The sequence below is a fragment of the Mobula hypostoma genome, chromosome 10 (genome assembly GCF_963921235.1).
Source record: "Mobula hypostoma chromosome 10, sMobHyp1.1, whole genome shotgun sequence".
Lineage (NCBI taxonomy): Eukaryota > Metazoa > Chordata > Chondrichthyes > Myliobatiformes > Myliobatidae > Mobula > Mobula hypostoma.
In genome coordinates this window covers 89666562-89688939 of record NC_086106.1, presented here as the reverse complement: position 1 = coordinate 89688939, position 22378 = coordinate 89666562, and the positions used below count along the sequence as shown (strand labels likewise).

Below are 22378 nucleotides of genomic sequence, written 5' to 3'. Positions count from 1 at the left end.
CACAGGGCTCTGTGAGGTACATAAGTAGAGTTGCGGTTGTTAAAAGGAACTACGGAATATTTTAAAAGCAAAAATCAATGCTCCGCTACGAATTGTTAGTAATAGGCGGCGTGCTGATATGGGAGGGGCTCTTTATGCTAATAAATCACATGGCACAGATCCTATTGGCTGGCTGTGTCGAGCCAGGTTGTGTTTTACTCTTTGATTTTCATAAACCAGTTGGAACCCCACCGAGCAAGAAAGTTAATGATTGATTTGTGTGGCGTCGCCTTGTTCACCTAACCTGTACTCTGGGAAGAGTTTCGGCCATCTATCACCACTTTGTGGAACTGCTTTACTTGCACAGGGATTACCCTGGTGTGGACGCCGGTGATTCGGCTGCGCCCCTGCCTCCAAGCGGGGGGGTTGCACAACCTTCAACTGGACTTTGTCTGCATCGGACGAAATCTCTGAGCGGTGTTTGCGTCACTGCAAGCTTATAGAGGGCAGGTCAAAGCCGAGCCAGTACAAAGTCGCGAACAGCCAGCTTTTATCCTTCCCTGAGCAGCTCAAATTCCAGCCGCTGGCGGCCTGGAGGGGGAGGGAAGAGGAAGTGATCGCAGAAAGTGGGAGCCCAATCTGGGCTGATGTGTGCGTGGATGTGGGAGTCTCTTCATCATCCCATGCTGCTGTACCAGTGCAATTCAAACTTGCAGACAGTTCCCCAGTAACCACAGCTGACACTTGAAGAGGTGGGTATTTTCTCACTGATCCTGTGGGGGAGGTGTGATACGGAGGCTGAGGATCCTTTTTAGAAATGTTTAATTCTGCAGCAGCTGCTGGGGCCTTTGTTTTAGGGATTTACCTCCTGAAAGGGATTGACCACGAGATGTGCTAAGGAGGTTTCGGCGGTGCGGAAAGCTCGGCGTAGCCCTGAAAGCATTAGAGATGTGTCATTAACCAAAATCGCTACAAAGACTCCAGATTTGAAAAATAATATACCGTACTGTTTGACTCTGTTCGTGCCTCACATTTTACTGCAACTTCATGCGATTTCGAATGAACTTTTCCAGGCAGTTGTTTTGGGGCAGATACTGGATGCCAGTCTGTTGTAAGTGCCGAGAGAGAAAGAGCTAGTCCTTTTGGGGTTCTGCTGAGTTTCCAGAACGCTAACTGTCCGCAATTTACCTGAGGATTGGGAGAATTACCTGAGCGTTCTGCCTTGCGCTCAGATGCAAACAAAAACGAAATCACGACCGCAGCCAAAAGAAAGGAAACTCTCTAAACACGTGTGCAAGCGAGGGATGGAAAACGAAGGTTATGTGGTGTGTGTGTGTGTGTCACTGAAGAGGTAGTGCACGGTAAAAATACTGGAGAAGTTTAAAAATAAAATCAAACTGGAAAATGCTGGAAATACGCAGCTGTTTAGTCAGTATCTGGAGATGTCCTCTATTCTGTTTCTAATCATTGAAGAGGTAGATCATTGGCTGCGAATTTGTTTACTGCCATTCTCTTAGTATTAATGTTATCAGTCGTGATTGTTAATACTGTGATTATAGTTCAGTGAATGTTCGATATGAGATTTATCACTCTTGTCCACAGTTATTGAAGCTGTCATTTATCCAGCTGCACTGTTATTTTAGCTTTAGTTCTGCAGCAGAGACTGAGAGTTAAGGCACACGGTTTGTTATAAACAGGAGATTCTGCAAATGCTGGAAAACCAGAGCGACATGCACAAAATGCTGGAGGAACTCAGCAGGCCAGGCAGCATCTATGGAGAGAAATAAGGAGCGGATGGTTTGGGCTAAGTCCTTTCTTGAGGGCTGGAAGAAGGTAGAGGGAAGGGAAGGAGTTCAAGCTAGAAGGTGATGAGGAAAGTTGATGGGTAATTTGTTATAAGATGCTGTACTGTAGGACTGTCAAGCTCTGGGACATTGTATGATCTTGGTTATGATAACACTTTTGGAAGTGGCTACATTTAAGACTGTACTTGGGATGGTGCGTTTATACAGTGGCTCTCACAAAGTGCTTGATGAGCTCAGCAGGTGAGGCAGATTCTGAGAAGGGAACTGAACAATGAACTTTTTGGACCAAGGCCTTTCATCAGCAACTCCATACAACAGAGCTCTTTTCTTTATGAACTAAACAGGATGTTTTTATTTTCAATGAAAACTTCAAATTTATTTCACAAAGGAGGGAGTGCTGTTGTGCAACGCGATATTTTTATGTGTCTTTGGAATATTGTTTTAAGATGAAGGATGAAAATTCTTAGTAAAATCAAGTCGGGCGATCAATTTGTTTTATGCCCTAGTAAGCAAACATGCATAGTAGTCTTTGTAACTGGACTCTCCTAGATTCAGCTCTAGATGCAATGCAGTGTTATCCCTGCCTTCGTCAGTGAGTTATCTTACTTGGGGAGAATTATACCAGAATTTGAAAATCCTAAAGAAAGCTGTTCAAAAAGCCCCATTCGTCTCACACATGGACTTGATCTTTTGACATGTTATTGTCAAGAAGCAGATGAAGGGCATCATTGGAGTCCATCATCAGTGACGTTATCAAGCTAGTTTAGCACCATTTCAATAGCCTGGAAATAATATGCAGGTTATACCATTCAATTTTTGTAATTTTAATAGAAAAGTGAAAGAATGTCTGAGACCCTCCCATGGGATGGGAACTGGAATGATAGAGTGGAGGAAGGGGAAAACAGAAATAAATCTAAGATAGTGAGCTGTAAAGATGTCAGAAAAGACAGGCAGGTGATGGGGCAAATTTGTAGCCATTGAGATGAGTTGCAGTGAAATCAAAGTGAAAAGTACCAAATACTGGTCTTAAGATGTTATACTTAAATGCAGGCAGCATAAGGAATAAAGTGGATGATCTTGTCGTACAGCTACAGATTGGCAGGTATGATATTGTGGCCATCACTGAGACGTGGCTAAAGGATACATGGCTCTGGGAGCTGAACATCCAAGGATACACGGTGTATCGGAAGGATAGGAAGGTAGGCAGAGGGGGTGGCCTGGCTTTGTTGGTAAGAAATGATATTAAATCATTAGAAAGAGGTGATATAGGATCGGAAAGTGCAGAATCTTTATGGGTTGAGCTAAGAAATCGCAGGGGTAAAAGGACCCTGATAGCAGTTATATACAGGCCTCCAAACAGCTGCAGTGATGTGGACTACAAATTATAGCAGGAAATAGAAAAGGCTTGTCAGAAGGGCAGTATTATGATAATTGGGGGGGGGGTTTAACATGTGAGTGGATTGGGAAAATCAGGTCAGCACTGGATCTCAAGAGAGAATTTGTAGAATGTCTGCAAGATGGCTTTTTAGAACAGCTTGTTGTTGAACCCACTAGGGGATCGGCTGTACTGGATTGGGTATTGTGTAATGAACCGGAGGTGATTAGAGAGATTGAGGTGAAGGAACCTTTAGGAGGCAGTGATCATAACATGATTGAGTTCACTGTGAAATTTGAAAAAGGGAAGCCGAAATTTGATGTGTCAGTATTTCAGTGGAGTAAAGGAAATTATAGTGGCATGAGAGAGGAACTGGCCAAAGTTGACTGGAAAGGGACACTGGCGGGAAGGGCGGCAGAGCAGCAGTGGCTGGAGTTTATGCGAGAAGTGAGGAAGGTGCAAGACAGGTATATTCCAAAAAAGAAGAAATTTTCGAGTGGAAAAAGGATGCAACCGTGGCTGACAAGAGAAGTCAAAGCCAAAGTTAAAGCAAAGGAGAGGGCATACAAGGAAGCAAAATTTAGTGGGAAGACAGAGGATTGGGAAGTTCTTAAAAGCTTACAAAAAGGAAACCAAGAAGGTCATTAAGAGAGAAAAGATGAACTATGAAATTGTTGTACATCAACAATTTGGATTATGGAATAGATGACTTTGTGGCTAAGTTAGCTGATGATACAAAGATAGACGGAGGGGCTGGTAGTGCTGAGGAAACAGAATCTGCAGAGACACTTGGATAGATTGGAAGAATGGGCAAAGAAGTGGCAAATGAAATACAATGTTGGAAAGTGTATGGTTATGCACTTTGGCAGAAAAAATAAATGGGCAGACTATTATTTAAATGGGGAAAGAATTCAAAGTTCTGAGATGCAACGGGACTTGGGAGTCCTCGTACAGGATACCCTTAAGGTTAATCTCCAGGTTGAGTCAGAGGTGAAGAAGGCGAATGCAATGTTGGCATTCATTTCTAGAGGAATAGAGTATGGAAGCAGGGATGTGATGTTGAGGCTCTATAAGGCGCTGGTGAGACCTCACTTGGAGTACTGTGGGCGGTTTTAGGCTCCTTATTTAAGAAAGGATGGGCTGACGTTGGAGAGGGTACAGAGAGGATTCACCAGAATGATTCCGGGAATGAGAGGGTTAACATATGAGGAACGTTTGTCTGCTCTTGGGCTGTATTCTTTGGAGTTTAGAAGAATGAGGGGGGGACCTCATAGAAACATTTCGAATGTAGAAAGGCGTGGACAGATGGACAGAGTGGATGTGGCAAAGTTGTTTCCCATGATGGGGGGAGTCTAGTACGAGAGGGCATGACTTAAGGATTGAAGGGCACCCATTCAGAGCAGAGATGTGAATAAATTTTTTTAGCCAGAGGGTGATGAATCTATGGAATTTGTTGCCACGGGCAGCAGTGGAGGCCAAGTCATTGGGTGTATTTAAGGCAGAGATTGATAGGTATCTGAGTAGCCAGGGCATCAAAGGTTATGGTGAGAAGGCCGGGGAGTGGGACTAAATGGGAGAATGGATCAGCTCATGATAAAATGGCGGAGCAGACTCGATGGGCCGAATGGCCGACTTCTCCTTTGTCTTATGGATTAAAACAGAATACTTTAATTTAAAAACAATAATCTATGTATATTTTAGTTAGCTGAATGAAAATGTATCCATGGAAAATTGGATCTGTTGAGGCGTGATAATGATTAATCTTCAAGGATTCACATGCACAAAGGTGAATTTTCAAGGGTAGTTTTGCAGTGAAAATATGTCATCGGTTCATTGATTATGGTGGGGAAGGTTGCAAAACCAAACACTAAGCAGAGGAGCAGGGAAACTTTGGCAATAGCTTCTGGACTTCTCTGCAGCTTCAAGACGCCGTCACTGATTTCAGTTCCAGTTTTACTGCCACTACACCTGTATACTAAGGACAAGTAATTATTATGTAGTTTAAAGTTTAATCTTCCTAAGGTTTACCCAACAGCTTTCCATTTTACAATAACTGAATACTCCTATTTTAATTTCGCTCTGTTTACAGCTGCAGGAGAGGATCTACAGCAGAACAGCACCTAGTTAATGAGGCAGCTGTTACTTTTGCTGATATGGTCTTAAAAGGCATTTATTATCATCATTCTTTGCGGAGAAACAACTTCAATGCCAAATCTATCAGCTATCTTTCAAATCAGTCCTCTAGTAAAGGTTGTATCGAAGATGGCTACAGCAATCCTTCGGTCATCCTTGTGTAGGGAAGTGATAACCGAGGACTCTGATAAATAGATGTTTTCATTAAAAGGATGAGCCCACGTAATGAAAGGGTGTCAGTTTAATGTTGGAGATGGGAAAAGTAGTGAAAAACAAAGTATTCTCCGAGGGAAATCTGGATAAAAATGGGAGAGTAACCATGGAAAATTATGCCAGCAGACCTAATTAAGATCATTGATGCAGTGGAAAGTACTAGTGAAGGTAGTGTAGTAGAGATGTATTCAGAGGGGCAGATGTGCCAGTGGTTGCAGGCATTAAATGCTTGGCAGAGAGGCTGCTCCAAGATGTTCCCTGCTTCCAGAAATCATTCTATGGACTTCAATGGAATTGAGTTTCAAAAGTGAAGAATGATGTGCTGTAATTGTGCCATTGAACACTTAAGACAAAGGAAATATTTCTAGGCAGATTTGCGGTAAACCTCCATGTTACTTGGCAGTGGTAATTTCAGTTTCGAATTGACTATGGTGTTAAGAGCAGGGGTCCCCAACTTGGGGTTCATGGACTCCTTGCTTAATGGTATTGGTCCATGGCATAAAAAAGATTGGGAACCCCTGGAGAGGAAGAGGTAACTGGATTTTTCTCTGACCAGAGAGAAGAGTGCACTGTTTTCCTTGGCAGTATTTAAACCAATATGTACAAATCTCTTCTACCTGAATGTTGAGAGTATGGATTAGATTACTGTGGATGACTCAAAATGTGACATACACTAGAAAGTGGTAAAGATATTGACAAATTTCTAAGGGAGATTGGTGAAATGGGAGGCTACAAGACGGTTGTAATTTAAGACGGTAAGACATAGCAGCAGAATTCAGCCATTCGACTCATCAGGTCTGCTCCTCCATTCAATCATGGCTGATTTACTTTCCCCTCAACCCCATTCTTCTCGCTTCTCCATAACCTTTCATGCCTTTACTAATCAACAACCTATCAACCTTTCCTTAATGTACCAAATGGCTTGGCTTCCACAACCATCTGTGACAATGAATTTCACCAATTCACCACCCACTGTCTAAAGAAATTCATCCTCATCTCTGTTCTAAAAGGATATCCTTTGTTTGTGAGTGTATGCCCTTTGGTCTTAGACTCTTCCCCCTACTGGAAATGTCCTCTCCATTTTAACTCTTACCTAAGAGATTCTCTCTCTTCCCCCCGCCCCCCCACCCCAGTTCTGCTGAACTCCAGCAAGTATAGGCCCAGACCCATTAAATGCATCTCATACATTAACCCTTTCATTCCTGGGATCATTTGCGTAACCCTCCTCTGGGCACTCTCCAGTGCTAGCACATCCTTAAAGGGGCCTCAAACTGGTCTCAGTACTCCAAATGTGGTCTGACCAATGCCTTACAAAGCCTCACATTACATCCTTGCTTTTATGTTCTAGTCCTCTCAAAATGAATGTCAACATTACATTTGCCTTCCTTAATACTGACTCAACCTGTGTGTTAACCTTTAGGGAATGGTGAACTTGGACTTTTGAATTTTCTTCCCGTTTTTAGAAAATAGTCAATGCTTTTATTCTTTCTGCTGTATATTTCCCTGCACTGTATTTGATTTGCCACTTTTTTGCCCCTTCTAATCTATCTGAGGCCTTCTGCAGACCCCTTGCTTCCTCAACACACTCTGCCCTTCCACCGATCTGCATATCATTTGCAAACATGGCCACAAAGACATCAGTTCCATCATCCAGATCATTAGCATATAACATAAATAGTGGACCAACCCCTGTGGAATACCACTGGTCACCAGCGGCCAGTCAGAAAAGGCCCAAGTTTATTCCCACTCTTTGCCTCTGCCCATGCCAGCATCTTTCCTGTGATTTTTACCACGGGCTTTCATCTGTTTAGCAGCCTCATGTGTGGCACTTTGTCCAAGGCCTGCTGAAAATCCAAATAAACAACACCCACTGACTCTCCTTTGTCTATCCTACCTGTTATTTCCTCAAGGAATTCAAAGAGATTTGTTAAGCAAGATTCCCCGTTAAGGAAAGCATGTTGTATTCAGACTATTTTATCATGTGCCTCAAGTACTCCGAAAATTCATCCTTCGTAATGGACGCCAACATCTGGCCTATAACATCCTGTTAGTTGTCTCCCTCTCAAGGAGTGGTGTGACATTTGCAAATTCCAAGTCCTCTGGAACCTTTCCAAAATCTATCACAGTTACTACTAGTACCTTCACAATCTCTTCAGCGACCTCGCTCAGAACCCTGGTGTGTAGTCCATCTGGTGCAGGTGACTTAGCTATCTTCAAACCTTTCTGCTTCCTAAGCACCGTCTCCTTAGTAATAGCAAATGCACACACCTTCTGCCCCCTGATATTCAAATTTCTGGCGTATCACCAGTGTCTTCCACAGTTTAGACTGGTGCAAAAAATTAAGTTCATTCCCCGTTACTACCTCTCCAGCGTCATTGTCCAGCTGTCTGATATCCACTCTCACCTCTCTTTTACTCTTTATATAGCTGAAAAACCTGTGGTATTCTCTTTTGTATTACTGGCTAGTTTACCATATTATATCTTTTCTCTCTATGGCTTACTTAGTAGCCCTCTGTTGATTATTAAAAGCTTCTTAATCTTCTAGCTTCTCACTGATTTTTCACTATATTGTGTGCCCTCTCTTGCTGTTATACTGCCTTTGACTTCACTCATCAACCATGGATGCCTTGTGCTCTTCCACCTCCCCTATGTAGGCCGTCTCATCATTGTTGGTGATGAGCCTCACCACTGTCGTGTCATTGGCGAACTTGACAATGTGATTGCTCGGGTGTTTGGTGTAGTCAGCTGTGAGTAGAGTGTACAGTAATGGGCTTAGCACACTTAGGGCAGTTGTGTTCAGGATGTTGAGGAGCAGTTATACACTTGACTATCTGATGTCAGACTAACTGGCCTATAATTTGCTGTCTTTTGCCTCCATCCTTTCTTGAAGAGTGGAATGCCATTTATGATTTTGCATTCGACCAGAACTATCCTAGGATCTAGTAATTCTTGCAAGTTTGCTACTAATGCTTCCACAATCTCTTCAGCTACTACTTGAGATACAGTCCATCTGGTGCATATAGCTTACCTATCCTTGAACTTTATCAATAAGTACTACAATCACTTTTGCCCCCTACAGTCCTGAATTTCTGCAATACTATTAGTGTCTTTCAGTGTTGACTGACACAAAATACTTATTCATTTCATCTATTTCTTTGCTCTGCATTGCCTCCTTTCCTGTGTCACTTTACAGTGATCTGTTATCCACTCTTGCCTCTTTTATTTTTATATCTGAAATAAACATTTGGTATGCTCTTGTATTATTGGCTAGTTTACCTTCAAATTCATGTTTTCTCACCTTATTGCTTTTTTATTTGTCTTTTGTCAGTTTTTAGAAGCTTCACAAATGCTCAAGCTTCTCACTGATTTTTGTTATATTGTATTCATTCTCTTTTGCTTTTATGCTGTCCTTGACTTCCCTTGCCGGTCATGGTCACCTCAGCCTCCCTTTAGAACGTGTCATTGTTAGGATGATCTGGTTCTGCATCTTCTGAATTACTTCCAGATACTCCAGCCATTGCTGCTGTGCTGTCATCCCTGCTAGTGTCCCCTTCCAATCAACTTTGGCCAGCTCCTCTCCCATACCTCTGTGGTTACCTTTACTCAGCTGTAATACTGATACATTTGATTTTAGCTTCTCTCTCTTAAACTGCAGGGTGAATTCTATCATATTATGATCACTGTCTCCTAAGGGTTCCTTTACCTTAAGCTACCTATCTGGTTCATCGTACAGTACCCAGTCCTGAATTCCCTTTTCCTAAGTGGGTTTGGCCACAAGCTGCTTTAAAATTAATATCATAGGCATTTTATAAATTCCTTCTCTTAGGATTCAGAATTAACGAAACTTAGGAAAGCTCCATTTGATAAGATTAGGGCAGATTGGGAACAGGAATTGGGGCTTACCATTTCTGTGGATGATTGGGGGCAGATTTTACAATTAGTTAATACTTCCTCTATTTGTGCTAAACATTCCCTAATTCAATTTAAAGTGGTTCACAGAGCACATATGTCCAAAGATAAGTTAGCGCGTTTTTACTCACATATTAATCCTTTCTGTGATAGATGTTCGGGGCAGATAGCCTCTTTAACTCATATGTTTTGGTCTTGCCCTACTTTGGAAACTTTTTGGAGAGATATTTTCAATATTATTTCTAAGGTATTAAATATAGATATCTCTCCTCACCCTATTACTGCTATCTTTGGACTACCTAAAATTTCTAGTAATCTTTCCCCTTCAGCCCGTAGAATGATTGCATTTCTTACTTTAATGGCGAAAAGATGTATTTTACAACATTGGAAAGAGCTTAATGCTCCAACTACCTTTTTTTGGTTTTCTCAGACGATTTTATGTTTGAATTTGGAGAAAATTAGAAGTAACCTTTATGATTCTTCTTTTAAATTTGAACAGATTTGGGGACCTTTTATTCGATATTTTCATTTAATGTAATATTTACCCTTGTTTTTTTTTTCACTGTTTTAATGGAGGTCGGGATTGAGGACGTGATTTTAAGTTTAACTCTGTTTGGTTTCAAGTTAGCCCATTGCTTTGCCTTGCTTTTAGTTAGCTGCACGGTGGGTTTTTTTTTGGGGGTTTTTTTTTTCTTTTTTTTCCATTGATATATATAAAATTTAGTATACTATTATGTTATCTTGGTTTCTTATGCTTAAATTACATTGTTTGTAGTATTTTCTTTTTGGTATTGTTATCTTTTGGAATTTTATTATACTTTAACATTGTATTAATGTTTATATGGCTTACCTTTTTTGTATACTTACTCAATAAAAAGATTTAAAAAGAAAGGATTCAGAATTAACCTGTTTTTCCCAGTTTACCTGCACATTGAAATCCGCCCCCCCCCCCAGCCATAATAACATTAACCTTTTTATAATTTTACAATTCCTATTGTAATTTGTACCCCACTTTCTGGCTACTGTTTGGAGGCATGTACAGTATATAACTCACATCTTTTTTCCCTTGTAGTTTCTCATCTCTGCCCACAAGGATTCTACATATTCTGATTCTGTGTCTCTTTCTAAGGATTTTATTTCTTGTTTTTAACCTAAAATCCACTCTGCCCACCTACCTATCCTTTTGATATGATGTGTACCCTTGAATGTTAAGCTCCCAGTTGTTATCTTTTTTTTCAACCACAAATTTGAATCAGAATAGTCTGAGATGTGGACATTGAGGGTGGGGGAGAGAACACAAAGTTGGAAACATCTAAATGCTGGTACTGGGCAGTAGGATAAAAATAGATCTAAGTTACATATTGTCAAATGTTTTGAAGGTGACAGGGCTAGCAGATATATTGAATAAGAAAGATATCTAAAATACTTGGTTGTGTATATTGGGGCTTTAAATGCAAAAATATGCAAGTTATTCCTTATCTCTAGATATCATTGGCTAATCCTCAACACTGCTTACAATTCTGGAAACATTTGTGAAAGGGTGTTGGCCTTGGAGAAGACAGAATAGCTCACCAGGATGATGACAAGAATAAGGCACTTAATTTGTGTAGACAGATTGGGTATGGACAGCACTGAGAAATCTATTTCCTCTGACAAATGGGTTGATGACAAAGTAATTGGCAAAATAACATGGGGGAAAATAGAGAAAAAGTTATTCATGTAAAGGGTGGTCAAGATCCGGAACAGATTATCTTAAAGCTACTTGACAGGAAGATTCCTTAAGGACTTCCAAATGGCAATGGGAAATGTGGCTGAATAATTTACAGGGTTTTATTTTAATAAAAGAGCATGGGTACACATTAAATTGACACTTTTGAAGAACCTGTGTAAACGTGACAGGACAAGTGGCCATTTCCTGCGCTGGAAGTTTTTATAATGTAATTTTTGAAAAGACTTTTGAAAATAAATTAGCTTTTAAAATTCAGAATTTAAATATAAGACTTCCTTTCATAAGAATCTGTTTTTTTTAAAAAAAATCAATCTTGTAATAAGACACCTGCATTGTTTACATAACAAATTCTTCAGATGCTGGAAATCCAAAGCAGCATACCCAAAACATGGAGGAACTCAGCAGGTCAGGAAGCATCCATGGAAATGAACCGACAGTCAATGTTTTGGGCTGAAATCCTTCTTCAGCACTGGAAAGGAAGGGGGAAAATGCCAGAATAAAAAGGTGGGGGTGGTGGTGGTAGAAAGATAGCTAGAAGGTGAAGCCAGGTGGGTGGGAAAGGTAAAGAGCTGGAGATGGAAGAATCTGATAGCAGAGGAGTTTGATTATCTCTTTGCATTGTTTTATGATCTCCTATTATGTGGCCTCAAGGTCTAATGATCACTGTAGTAAATTCTGTTATTTATCAAGCTATGCTTTACTGTGATCTCTGTTATAAATCATGCTGTTTCCTAAAGTTGTTAATTGTAATCCCTGCTGCATTATAATGTTCTTGATTTCAACATGGTATATTACTTTATTTCTCATGCTGTTTGAGGTTCTTGCCAATAGCTTACAGAATTACAAGGGTTTGAATTGTAATATTCTTCAATATAATACTGAGGAATCATTGCATATTTTGGATATGGACATATCTCAAAGTACTCTGAGAAGAACAATGTCCAAGCCAATATTTCTCTGTCAGCTAACATTGATGAATACACTGACAGGCTGCTGATGACTAGCAGATGAACCCAACGTGAACTGCTGGTCACTTGCAGTGTGTATGTCAACGCATTCTGAAATTCCAGGCCTGTGTGCAGCTACACAGTAATCATGAATGTGTTGAACATCAAATGTGTACTGTCACCCTGTATTTTCTGTTGAGCCCCACAAGTTATGGAGCTCAGGATTCAGATATGTTTTCAGCAACAGCACATCTATTGATGCTCCAGGTAAAGGGACTCTGTGTTACAGACAAGTGGATCATGAAAGTCCACTCTTACAGAATTCACAAACAACCGTTGAAAAATTTGACAAACGGAACCAAACAAGATGGGCTTTCAGGGAATTTGTTGGACGACAGTGCAGATAACCTGGCTTTGTATTATGGGAAATTGTGATATGGCCTGTTTTCTAGAAGAGCAACACCCCTTCACTCCCCCCATCCTGTAAACTGGGGGTTTCCTGTATTTGATTGGAGTTACTAATCTTAATTCTGTGCATTTTTAATTATCAGTCATTTAATGAGTTTTTAAATGAATTTATTATTCTTAAGAACACTTTTTTACAGATATTGGGAAACAGTTAATGGCTAGGCCTGGCCTTTGGCTGCACAGCCTGAGGTCTGTTTCCCATTCACAGTCATCTATGTTTCACAGAACAACTGTGGCAACAAAGTCTCAGCATTTGGAAGCTGTGGATCTGCAAAAGATTACAAGGCTTTTACAGGGGGTGACCGCATGGTCCACATTGGCTCCAATCTGATTTGACCCAGTGATGATTCATTAAGTTCTCCATTGGGACTTCATTCTGTGGAAACTGCCTTTGACATTTGGCTGCATCTCTTTTCAAAATGCTTTGTTGGCAGTAGAACTCGAGGATGTTGAGCGATTATGAAATATCCCATATACATTCTTCCTGCTAGTTACAGATTGAGGATACAACAAGGATTCAATTGGTGAATATTTTAACATGTTCATTGCGATGTCTTGAATATTGTCATACATTGCTGCTATGTTTTGCATCCAGAAAGTTGATGATTGGTATGCCTAGAGATGGAAACGTTGTTTTGGAGGGAGCAGTTAATATTATGAAGCCTTGTCTGGCCACAGATGTTTATCATCTTCTAGGAAACTTTTTTTTTGTTTTGTTGGGTCTTCATGCCTTTACACACCAGTCACAAAGTTAATAAACAGGTACTGCAAAAGTTTCAGATGATAATTTGTATTTTGGCGTTAATTAGAGCAAAAATAAACTCGTAAGCAGGGCTGTGGTCAGATTGCATCTGGAATATTGTCTGACTGTCTCAGAAGATATACTTAACATAGAGCTAATGTACTGAAAGTTCAGATTAAATTGCTATGGTGATAAGAGCCTGTAGATGCTAGAATCTGGAGCAAAATAAACAAACTTCTGGAGATCAGGTAAAAATGTGGAGGGAAGTGGACAGCTGACATTTTGGGTGGAGGTCCTCTGTCTGGATGATGAAGGTCTTGACCCAAAATGGTTTATTTGCTCTTGTATCCCAGGGTGACAAGTGTATTGTATGAGGGAAAAGTGAATCAGATTAATAATGAGAGATGATCTCACTGAAGCATACAGAAATTCATTTATTGTTTAACAGGATAGTTGCAGTGAAGTTGTTTCTCTTGGTTAGGGTGTCTTGAACCAGGAGGCCTTAAAATAGGGCAATGGGCTTAAAATAAGAGATAGGCCAACCAAGACTAGGATGAAGAGTAATATCTTCACTCAAAGGTTAGTGAAGTTCCAAGCTACAGGGTTAGAGTGGAGAACCAAGGCTTTGGATAGAGGGCAGAGGCTAGACTGAGGTTTCTGCCAAGTTTCTCCTCCTTTATTATTGTAGGGCAGCACTGTGAAGATCATGTTTTTTGATTTCTTAAGTGCCTTCAATACCATACAGCCCTCATTGCTGGGAGAAAAGCTCCATTCAATTCAGGTTGGCACTTCCACTGTATCCTGGATACTGGCCTACCTAACTGGCAGACCACAGTTTGTGCAGCTTCAGAGCTGAGTGTTAGACGTGGCGAAAAGTAGCAACGGGGCTCCACAGGGGACTGTAGTGGCTCCCTTCCTGTTTACCCTGTATACCTCAGACTTTAGATACAACACTGAGCATGTCATCTGCAAAAATTCTCTGATGCCTCAGCAATAGTTGGATGTATAAATGGAGGATGAATACAGGGCCCTGGTGGAAAACTTTGTCAGATGGTACAACCTGAATCATCTGCATCTCAACATTAGGATGACAAAAGGGATGGTGATGGACTTTAAGAAGACTAAGCCTGCACTGCTCCCTGTTACTATTGCTGGTGAGGACATGGATGTGGTGAGGACCTACAAGTATCTGCGGGTGCACCTGGATGACAGACTTGAGTGGAGCACCAACACAGAGGCTGTGTATAAGAAGGGCCAGAGTCACCTCTACTTCCTGAGGTCCTTTGGAGTATGCAGACCTCTCTTTCACATGTTCTGCCTGTCTGTTATCGCCAGTATAGTCTTCTAAACGGCGATGTGCTGGAACAGTGGCGTCAACATGGGTGATGCCAACAGGCTCAATCAACTGATTAGAAAGTCTAGCTCTGTTATAGTAGTCAAATTGGACACAGGCTGTGGGTAGAACAAAGGACCCTACAGAAAATCCTGCTAATTCAGAACAATGTTTCTCACCCTCTGCATGCCACCTTGTTTGAGCAGAAGAGAACGTTTAGACTAAGACAGCTGTACAGCTGTGCTGCTCCACAGAGTGCTGTATGAGGTCATACTTGCCCTTGACCATCAGGCTCTATAGTGAGTCAACCTGTAGCCAGGGAAGTGATGACCTCCTCTTGTTAGACTGTTTGAGGTATTTTTTTATTCTTTCTTATTTCTCTTCTAATTGTATATCTGTGCACTTGTAATATTACTGTGACACCGTAGTTTCCTTTGGGATCAATAAAATATCTATCTATTGCATAGGAAGAGCAGTGAGACTGGGTGTCAGGGTAATGCTGTGCTCCCCTTGCACAGTGGGGAAGACTGGGAGATCTCCTGTGTTCCTGATGACTATACCTGTGAGAAGTGCATCTGGTTGCAGCTCGTTACAAACCAGATTAATGAACTGAAGCTGGTTAATCTACAGATCATTCAGGAGAATGAGAGATTGATAGACAGGCATGACAGGGATGCAGTCACAACTAAGTACAGAAGGCAGGTAGCCATCAGGAGAGGGAAACAGAATAGGTAGACTGTGCAAAGTACCCCTGTGGCAGTTCCCCTAAATAATAATGATATTGTTTTGGATACTATTGGGGGGGGGTGATAGGGAATGGCCTACCAGGGAAAAGCCACAACAACCTGGGCTCTGGTACTGAGTCTAGCCCAATGGCTCTAAAGGGAAGGGAGTGAAGAGAAGAACAGTGATGTTAGGGGAACAGAGAGGAGAGTTTGTGGACATGAGAGACTCCCAGATGGCATGTTGCCTCCCAGTTGCCAAGGTCGGGGAGATCTTAGGTTTGGTCCACAACATTCTTAAGGGAAGGATGAGCATCCCAGAAGTCATTTTCCTTTTATAAAAATAGGAAAAATGGTCTCTGAACCCAAATCCATCAAAAAACTCATGTGCATTCCACCTGAGGAATCGAGAAGCAGTTTGGAAACTCGATCTTCTGGTGTGGGAAGGAGCTCGAACACCATTTGACTCCAATTTACCTGGGCGTGACACTGGATAGGACGCTCTCATTTGCCACCCACATCCAAAAACTCCGAGAGAAAGGTGGCTTTTGCAATTCTCTCTTGGGAAAAAATTAGCAGGCACAAAATGGGGAGCTAATGCTCACACACTTAGATCAACTACTCTAGCACTCTGCTATGAAATGCAGAATAATTGTGCACCTGTGTGAGGCAGATCAGGTCATGCGAAGAAAATAGACCCATTTCTTAACGAAGCCTGCTGAATAATCATGGGCACACGGCGCCCCACACCCGCTAACATCATTTACAGACTTGCAGGCATTGCTCCCCCAGAGATCTGAAGACACTCTACAACACAACTTGAAAAAGGTAAACAGAACTCGGATCCACGGCACCCACTACACCATCATGTGCCAATTTCCCACTGCCTAAAATCGAGAAGCAGCTTTGCTACAGTGGAGGAACTACCGCACAGAATATTCCCCCCCTACCCCCCAAACATACAGGATTGACCTCTGGCATTAAACCGAAGTCAGAACCCCACCAAACAATACAGTGCAAGACCCCACAGAAATGTTGCCAGACGGGGCACTGCTTGACAGACGGAAGTGGTGCACTCCCAACAGAGCGAGGGCGGGAGTTTGTAGGATGGGAAACAACATGGTGAAGTGGGGTTTAAAAACCAGTGGATTCTGTGAGTGTGGTGAAAGGGTGCAGAACATTGAACACATTCTGCGCAACTGCCCACTCTCTCCTGATTTAGCTGACACTGACCTGCTCAACGTCAACCAAACAACACGAGAGTGGCTAGCTGCCTGTCTGGTGTGACAAGCTATGATAATAATGGTATATATTGCTACCAGTGACATAGTTAGGAAAAGAGTGAATATAGGGAGCTAGGAAGCAAGCTAAAAAGCGGTACCTCAAGGTTAGTAATCTTTGGATTGCTGTCTCTGTGCATGCCAATGAGGGTAAGAATAGGATGATATTGGAGATGAATTTGTGGTTGAAGAATGGGTGTAGGAGGCAGGGTTTCATATTTATGGATCATTTGGGATCTCTTCTGTTGAAGCTATGACCATTACAGAGGGATGGGTTACATATGAACTTGAGGTATCAATGTACTTGCGGGCAGGTCTGCTAGAGCTATTGATTTGTTAAGAGGATGGGAATCTGATTAATAGGTTAGCAGATGGGGTGGTTTGTGTACAGATAGGTGCAATATGTAAATAAAAAATGGATGGGGCATAAATGCAGTGTGTTGGATGGATTGAATTGTGTTTACTGTAAGAAGTATCAGGAACAAGGATGATGACCTTAGAGCACAGATCAGTATGTGGAACTACAGTGTTGTAGCCATTACAGAGACTTGGGTGTCACAAGGCCAGGAATGGCTGCTGGATATTCCTGGGTTTAGATTTTTCATAAGGGACAGGGTGGGGGTAACATTTCGGAGATAATGACCACAACTCCTGACCTTCAGCATAACCTTGGACGGGATTAGAAATAGATGGTATTGGAAAGTATTTAAGTGATGGAAGGCTAATTATGATGCTATTAGGCAGGTACTTGGGAGCATAAATTGGGACTGGGGTAATTTACAACCGAAATGCAGAGATGTGGAGGTTGTTCAAGAAGCACTTGCGTGGGGATCTGGATAGTTTTGTCCAGATAAGGTAAGAAAAGGTTGGTAGGGTGTAGAAACCACGGTTGACAAGAGAAGTGTAAAGAGAAAGAAGGAAGCATACTTAATGTTTAGGATGTAAAGGTAAGTCAAGGCTCTAGAGACTTGCAAGGGAGGAGCTTAAGAATGGATTTTGGAGAGGCTAGAAGGAGACATAAGAAGGCCTTGGCTAGGTAGATTAAGGAAAACCCCAAGGCATTCTGCACATATGTGATGAACCAGAGGATGACTGGATTGAAGGTAGGACTAATCTTGGGTATTTAAGAGACTCAGATGGGCACATGGATGATAGAAAAATGGAAGCATGTGGGAGGGAAGGGTTATTCTTTAGTTTTGGTGAACTGTATGATTCTGTGGATATGTGTCTCAGCTGGTTGCACTTGTGTCTCTAGGTCAAAAAGTTCCAGATTCAGGGCCCTGCTCAGGGACTTGGAACACAAAATGCCAGCTGACACCATGGTGCATTTCTTGGTTAGAACTTCAATGAATATGAAACAGGTCCTGCTTCCACCTGTGTCAACCAGGCATAACAAATACCACAAGTCAAAGAACGACACCAATCTTTTTCCTGGTGTTTTTTTTGCCAACAGATTAATCATTCAACACGAAACTCTCCTTGTCATTAGCACATTGCTCTTTGTGGGAAATTATTGTGTACAAATTGACTGACTAATTTCTGGATTACCACAGAGCCTGTGAAATGCTCTTGTATGTCATGAAGTTGTGGAAGTTACCATATGAATGCATGTGTTTTTACTTTCTAAAAAGGACTGTTCATGTAACAGCTAGCAAAAAATGCATTTAATACACTGTTTCCCTGGCACCTCAAAATTAATTCATAAACATAAACAATTGTAAGCAAATATAAGCAGTGAGATAAGTTGGAGCTATATTAAGGCTGACCAAGTTTAGAAAGCTGATATCAGTGAGAAAGGTTATTAACATAGAGAAAGAAGGAATTATATTTTGGATTAATGGGATTATGGACTGCACACTGGAAAAAGTTGCAGAATTGGTGTATGGAAGGGCCTGCAAGGATTCCCCTCCCAATTTGTGTTTAATTCCAGCTATTGAGATCCTCTGAAAATCCCCTAAATTCCTTAATTTGCCTTCCCTGCCCGCAGCATGTAAATAAGTAAACTACGTGCACCAGATGTTGTCCCTCCCTCTTCAGCCAGTGTAGACTGCTGATGACTGTAGAAAAGTTAACTATTTGTTCAGATTCCCTATGGGGAAAGCTGCAAATATTTCTACAGCTTTTTGTAAAAGCAAGTATGTAACCAAGATGCCTGAATGAGTGAAAGAAATCTGTATCGATATGTGCACACAGATCAACCATCTGATAATGGCTGCAGAGTTTGATTATTTAGGACATAATGTATCTGTTACCACAAAGTGGATTTTATGAAATGACAAAATTCTGTAGTGGTGACCAGCACCTTGGCCCCCTCATTCCTTTTATTTGCTCCTAATGAAGGAAGCTTCTCACTGGAGCATAAATTTGACATATACTATTTGGGCGTTGATTAAGTCAGGATTGGGGAATTAGAATTAATGCTCTATTAACCAAAGTAGTCCCATCAATGTGGTGAGGACCAGTATCCTGTTCCTCTCCAGTTTCTGCTTCTCCTCATGACGGACATTGGACAGGATACTGATATCCTTCAAGGGGAGGAAATATGCCGTCATTACCCAGTCTTTTGACCCGGGCCACATGTGGTTAAGTTCCAAATGCCTTTGAAATGGCAGCAAGTCCACAACATTTAAACAGGAGGAATTAAACTAGATGGAGAGCACCTAGTGCCAACAGACGCAGCAAAGTTGCTCCCAGCCCAGTTAACCTTGCAAACTCGTGATTAAATTGGGAGAGCTGCCTAACAATCCAGTCAAGTAACAGTGTAGCATATATTCGTAAAAGTATAACTTACAGACATTCCTAGGGAATTTCTTGCCCCACCATGTGGTAGACAAGTCAGAGGGAGTAGCTCTTGGAATGCTTAATATTGACTTCATATTTCCGAAAACCTCATGGCATCTGGTCAAACACGGGTAAGGAAACTGCCTGGTTACCATGCTGATGTCTGGAACTGCAGACATGCCAAGTGGGATAATCTCAGGTCTGGCTACTCAAAACTAGGCATCCATCAGGCACCATCTGCAGAGGTCATTGTAAACTGTAACCTCATGGCTCAGTGTATCCCTAACTCTGCCTTAAGTATCATCTCTAACTCGAGTGGTGTGCTGAAGGGCATGCTGACTTGATGAAATGCCATTTCAACAAAGCTGCAACAGAGACCATTACACATAGCCAGCGTTGCACTATTGCCCAGAAAATGAACAGGTGTGCAATGGATGGAGCTAAGCCATCTCACAATCAAAAGATAAGATGAAAGTTCTACCACGTGGTCAAGAATGGTGTTGTGCAGTAAAGCAGTAAATGGGAGGGACAAGGTTCAAAGAGCATGCCCAAATGAATGCTACAGACAAGCTTGCAATATTCTGTGAGAAGTGCCAAATAGGTAATCCATTTCTAGTTGCTCCTGAGATCTCCATAAACACCGCTGCCTATTTCAAGCCAAATGGATTCGCTGCACATGATACTGAGCACTAAATACAGCAAAGGCCATGTAACCAAGAAACATTCCAGCTGTAGTACTTCAGAACTAATTGTTCCACCTACAACACTGGTATCTACCCAATATTGTGTAAACTTGCCCTGATATGTCCTATTAACAAAAAAAGGACAATTCTAATTCATCTCATCACAACTCAATAAATCTGCTCTCATTCATCAGCTCAGCAGTAGAAGTAATTGTTTGACATTACCAGGTGGCACTCACTCACTGATAACAATGGACAGCAAATGTTTGCGAAGTGTGCTTCCTCAGGAATTTTTTTTTCCTGGCTATGATAGACCACTTGAAGCTGAACACAAGTATAATTTCAGACTACTTGTATCACTTAGAATTTGGAAAATCATAAGTTTACTTTTATTGAATCTAATTCATTTAGTTGTATGATGATGGTGATGCTTTTTAGTAGTTCGACTAAGCTAAAAATGTTTTGTTGATGACTTTCATTTGTTCTCTGAGGCTTCTCACTTAAGAGAACATGCACAAAATGCGGGAGGAATTCAACAGGTCAGGCAGCAGCTATGGAAATTAATAAACATTCAACATTTTGGGCCGAGGCCCTTCTTCAGGACTATCACCTAACTAGTCCTCCTTCCCCTAGCCACAGCTTTTTATTCTGTTGCCTTCCCCCTTCCCTTCCAGTCCTGCCCCAGTACATTCTCTATCAAAGATTCAGTTTTATTTATCACGTGTACACAGAAACGTACTGTGAAATGTGTCATTTTCATGAACATACAAAGGCAACCTGAGAATGTACTGAGAGTAACACACGTGTCGCTACGCATTCTGGCGCCAGCGTAGCTTGTCCGCAATGCTCGCCAGATCAACACACAACACAGTAAGCAACAACAGCAAAACGAGCCCCTTTCCTGTCTCCCATTCACCCAACCACACACACAGATAGTCCTCCAACTCCAGGACGGTCCTCTGGGCTTCCTGTCTCTATGCTTAGGCCATTGTCTAACTACTTACTCTTTAAGTTCAGTGACATTACCATCACCAAGCGTCCATCAACAATATGCTTTGGGTCACCGCTGACCAGAAACTCTGTTGTATCAGCTATATAATATTGAGGCTATAAGAGCACATCAGATAACCTGGTATTCTGCACCTGACACCACAGGGTCTTTCCTCTGTCCATAGGGAGCAAGATGCTCTCCACATTCACTTTCTCCATTGGCAGAGTTCAGCAGCTGAAAGTCTGCATCATCTTCAAAATGTACCCAAGTCTGCTTTGACAGCTCATGCCAAAGCTGCAACCTCCACTGCCAACTCCAAAGGCAGAGGGTGTATAGAACACTACAGCCTTTACGTTGCTTTTCCATCCTCATTTGGAAATGTGTGGCTAGTCATTCACCGCCACTCCGCCGATGTGCTGGAACCCTCTTGTCAATAGCACTTTGTAGGTACCTTCACCAAAAGTAGTTCAGTCGTTCAGAAAGGTGGCACACCACTTCTTGGCCATGTGGAGGTGGGCAGTGAACTGTCAACGAAGGCCACATTTTGTAAACAAGTGAAACGATAAAGTTGGCGTTGATGTTTCTACCTGGGGGAATTAGCTGCTGCAGGCTGGCATCTATAATATTGTTCTCACATCATGAAAATATTTTAACTTTGATTCTCTTTCTTCTCTTTTGGCAATGACTCAGCTGCCTTCAATATAGAGCTAATTGAATTTAGGAGCAAAGTCTCAATGAAGAGACTGTAGATTTTAAATATCCTGCCCTCTAGCCCAGCCAGTTCAAGTTGCTTCTGTTCTACTGCAAAGACATATGTGATTCATTCTTTTTTTTTCATTTAATGCAGAGTACAGTCGCTTTGAGTCCAAAATCCATGACCTTAGGGAACAGATGATGAACAGCAGTATGAGTTCTGGATCTGGCTCCCTGCGGACTAGTGAAAAACGATCACTTTATGTCCGGTAAGTTCTATGTACAGTGAAGACAGTTAATTTCCCTTGGATATACTTGAAGGATCCCAGTGGATAATGATTTTAGCAACCACTAATCAATAAAAGCACTAGCTGATCATTTATCTTGTAGATTTGAGCTGCTGCTAGCACTGAATGCTATGCATTGTCATAATAATAGGCATTGCATTTGGGAGCCTGTTTTATAAAGATGGTAAGACTTTATTAAATGGGGATTTTTTTTCCAATGAATTCCCAGTTAATTTATGTGCCTGTGTTATCATTTGTGTCATGAAATAAAATCTAGCTTTAAATCATTGAGATATTGATAAATGTAT

General features: G+C 41.5%; 1 protein-coding gene across 6 annotated transcripts in view; it reads left to right on the top strand.

The window, feature by feature from the left end:
- dlg3 (discs, large homolog 3 (Drosophila)) overlaps positions 1-22378 on the top strand; it is a 404637-nt gene that overhangs the window by 326383 nt on the left and 55876 nt on the right. For 5 of the 6 annotated variants that reach the window (XM_063060832.1, XM_063060831.1, XM_063060830.1 and 2 more), the window contains one exon: positions 21938-22052. In XM_063060832.1, the coding sequence (XP_062916902.1) occupies positions 21938-22052 (115 nt within the window). Of the gene's footprint in view, positions 1-213; positions 732-21937; positions 22053-22378 lie in introns of those variants that run through there. The other variant, XM_063060835.1, reaches the window with a different exon arrangement.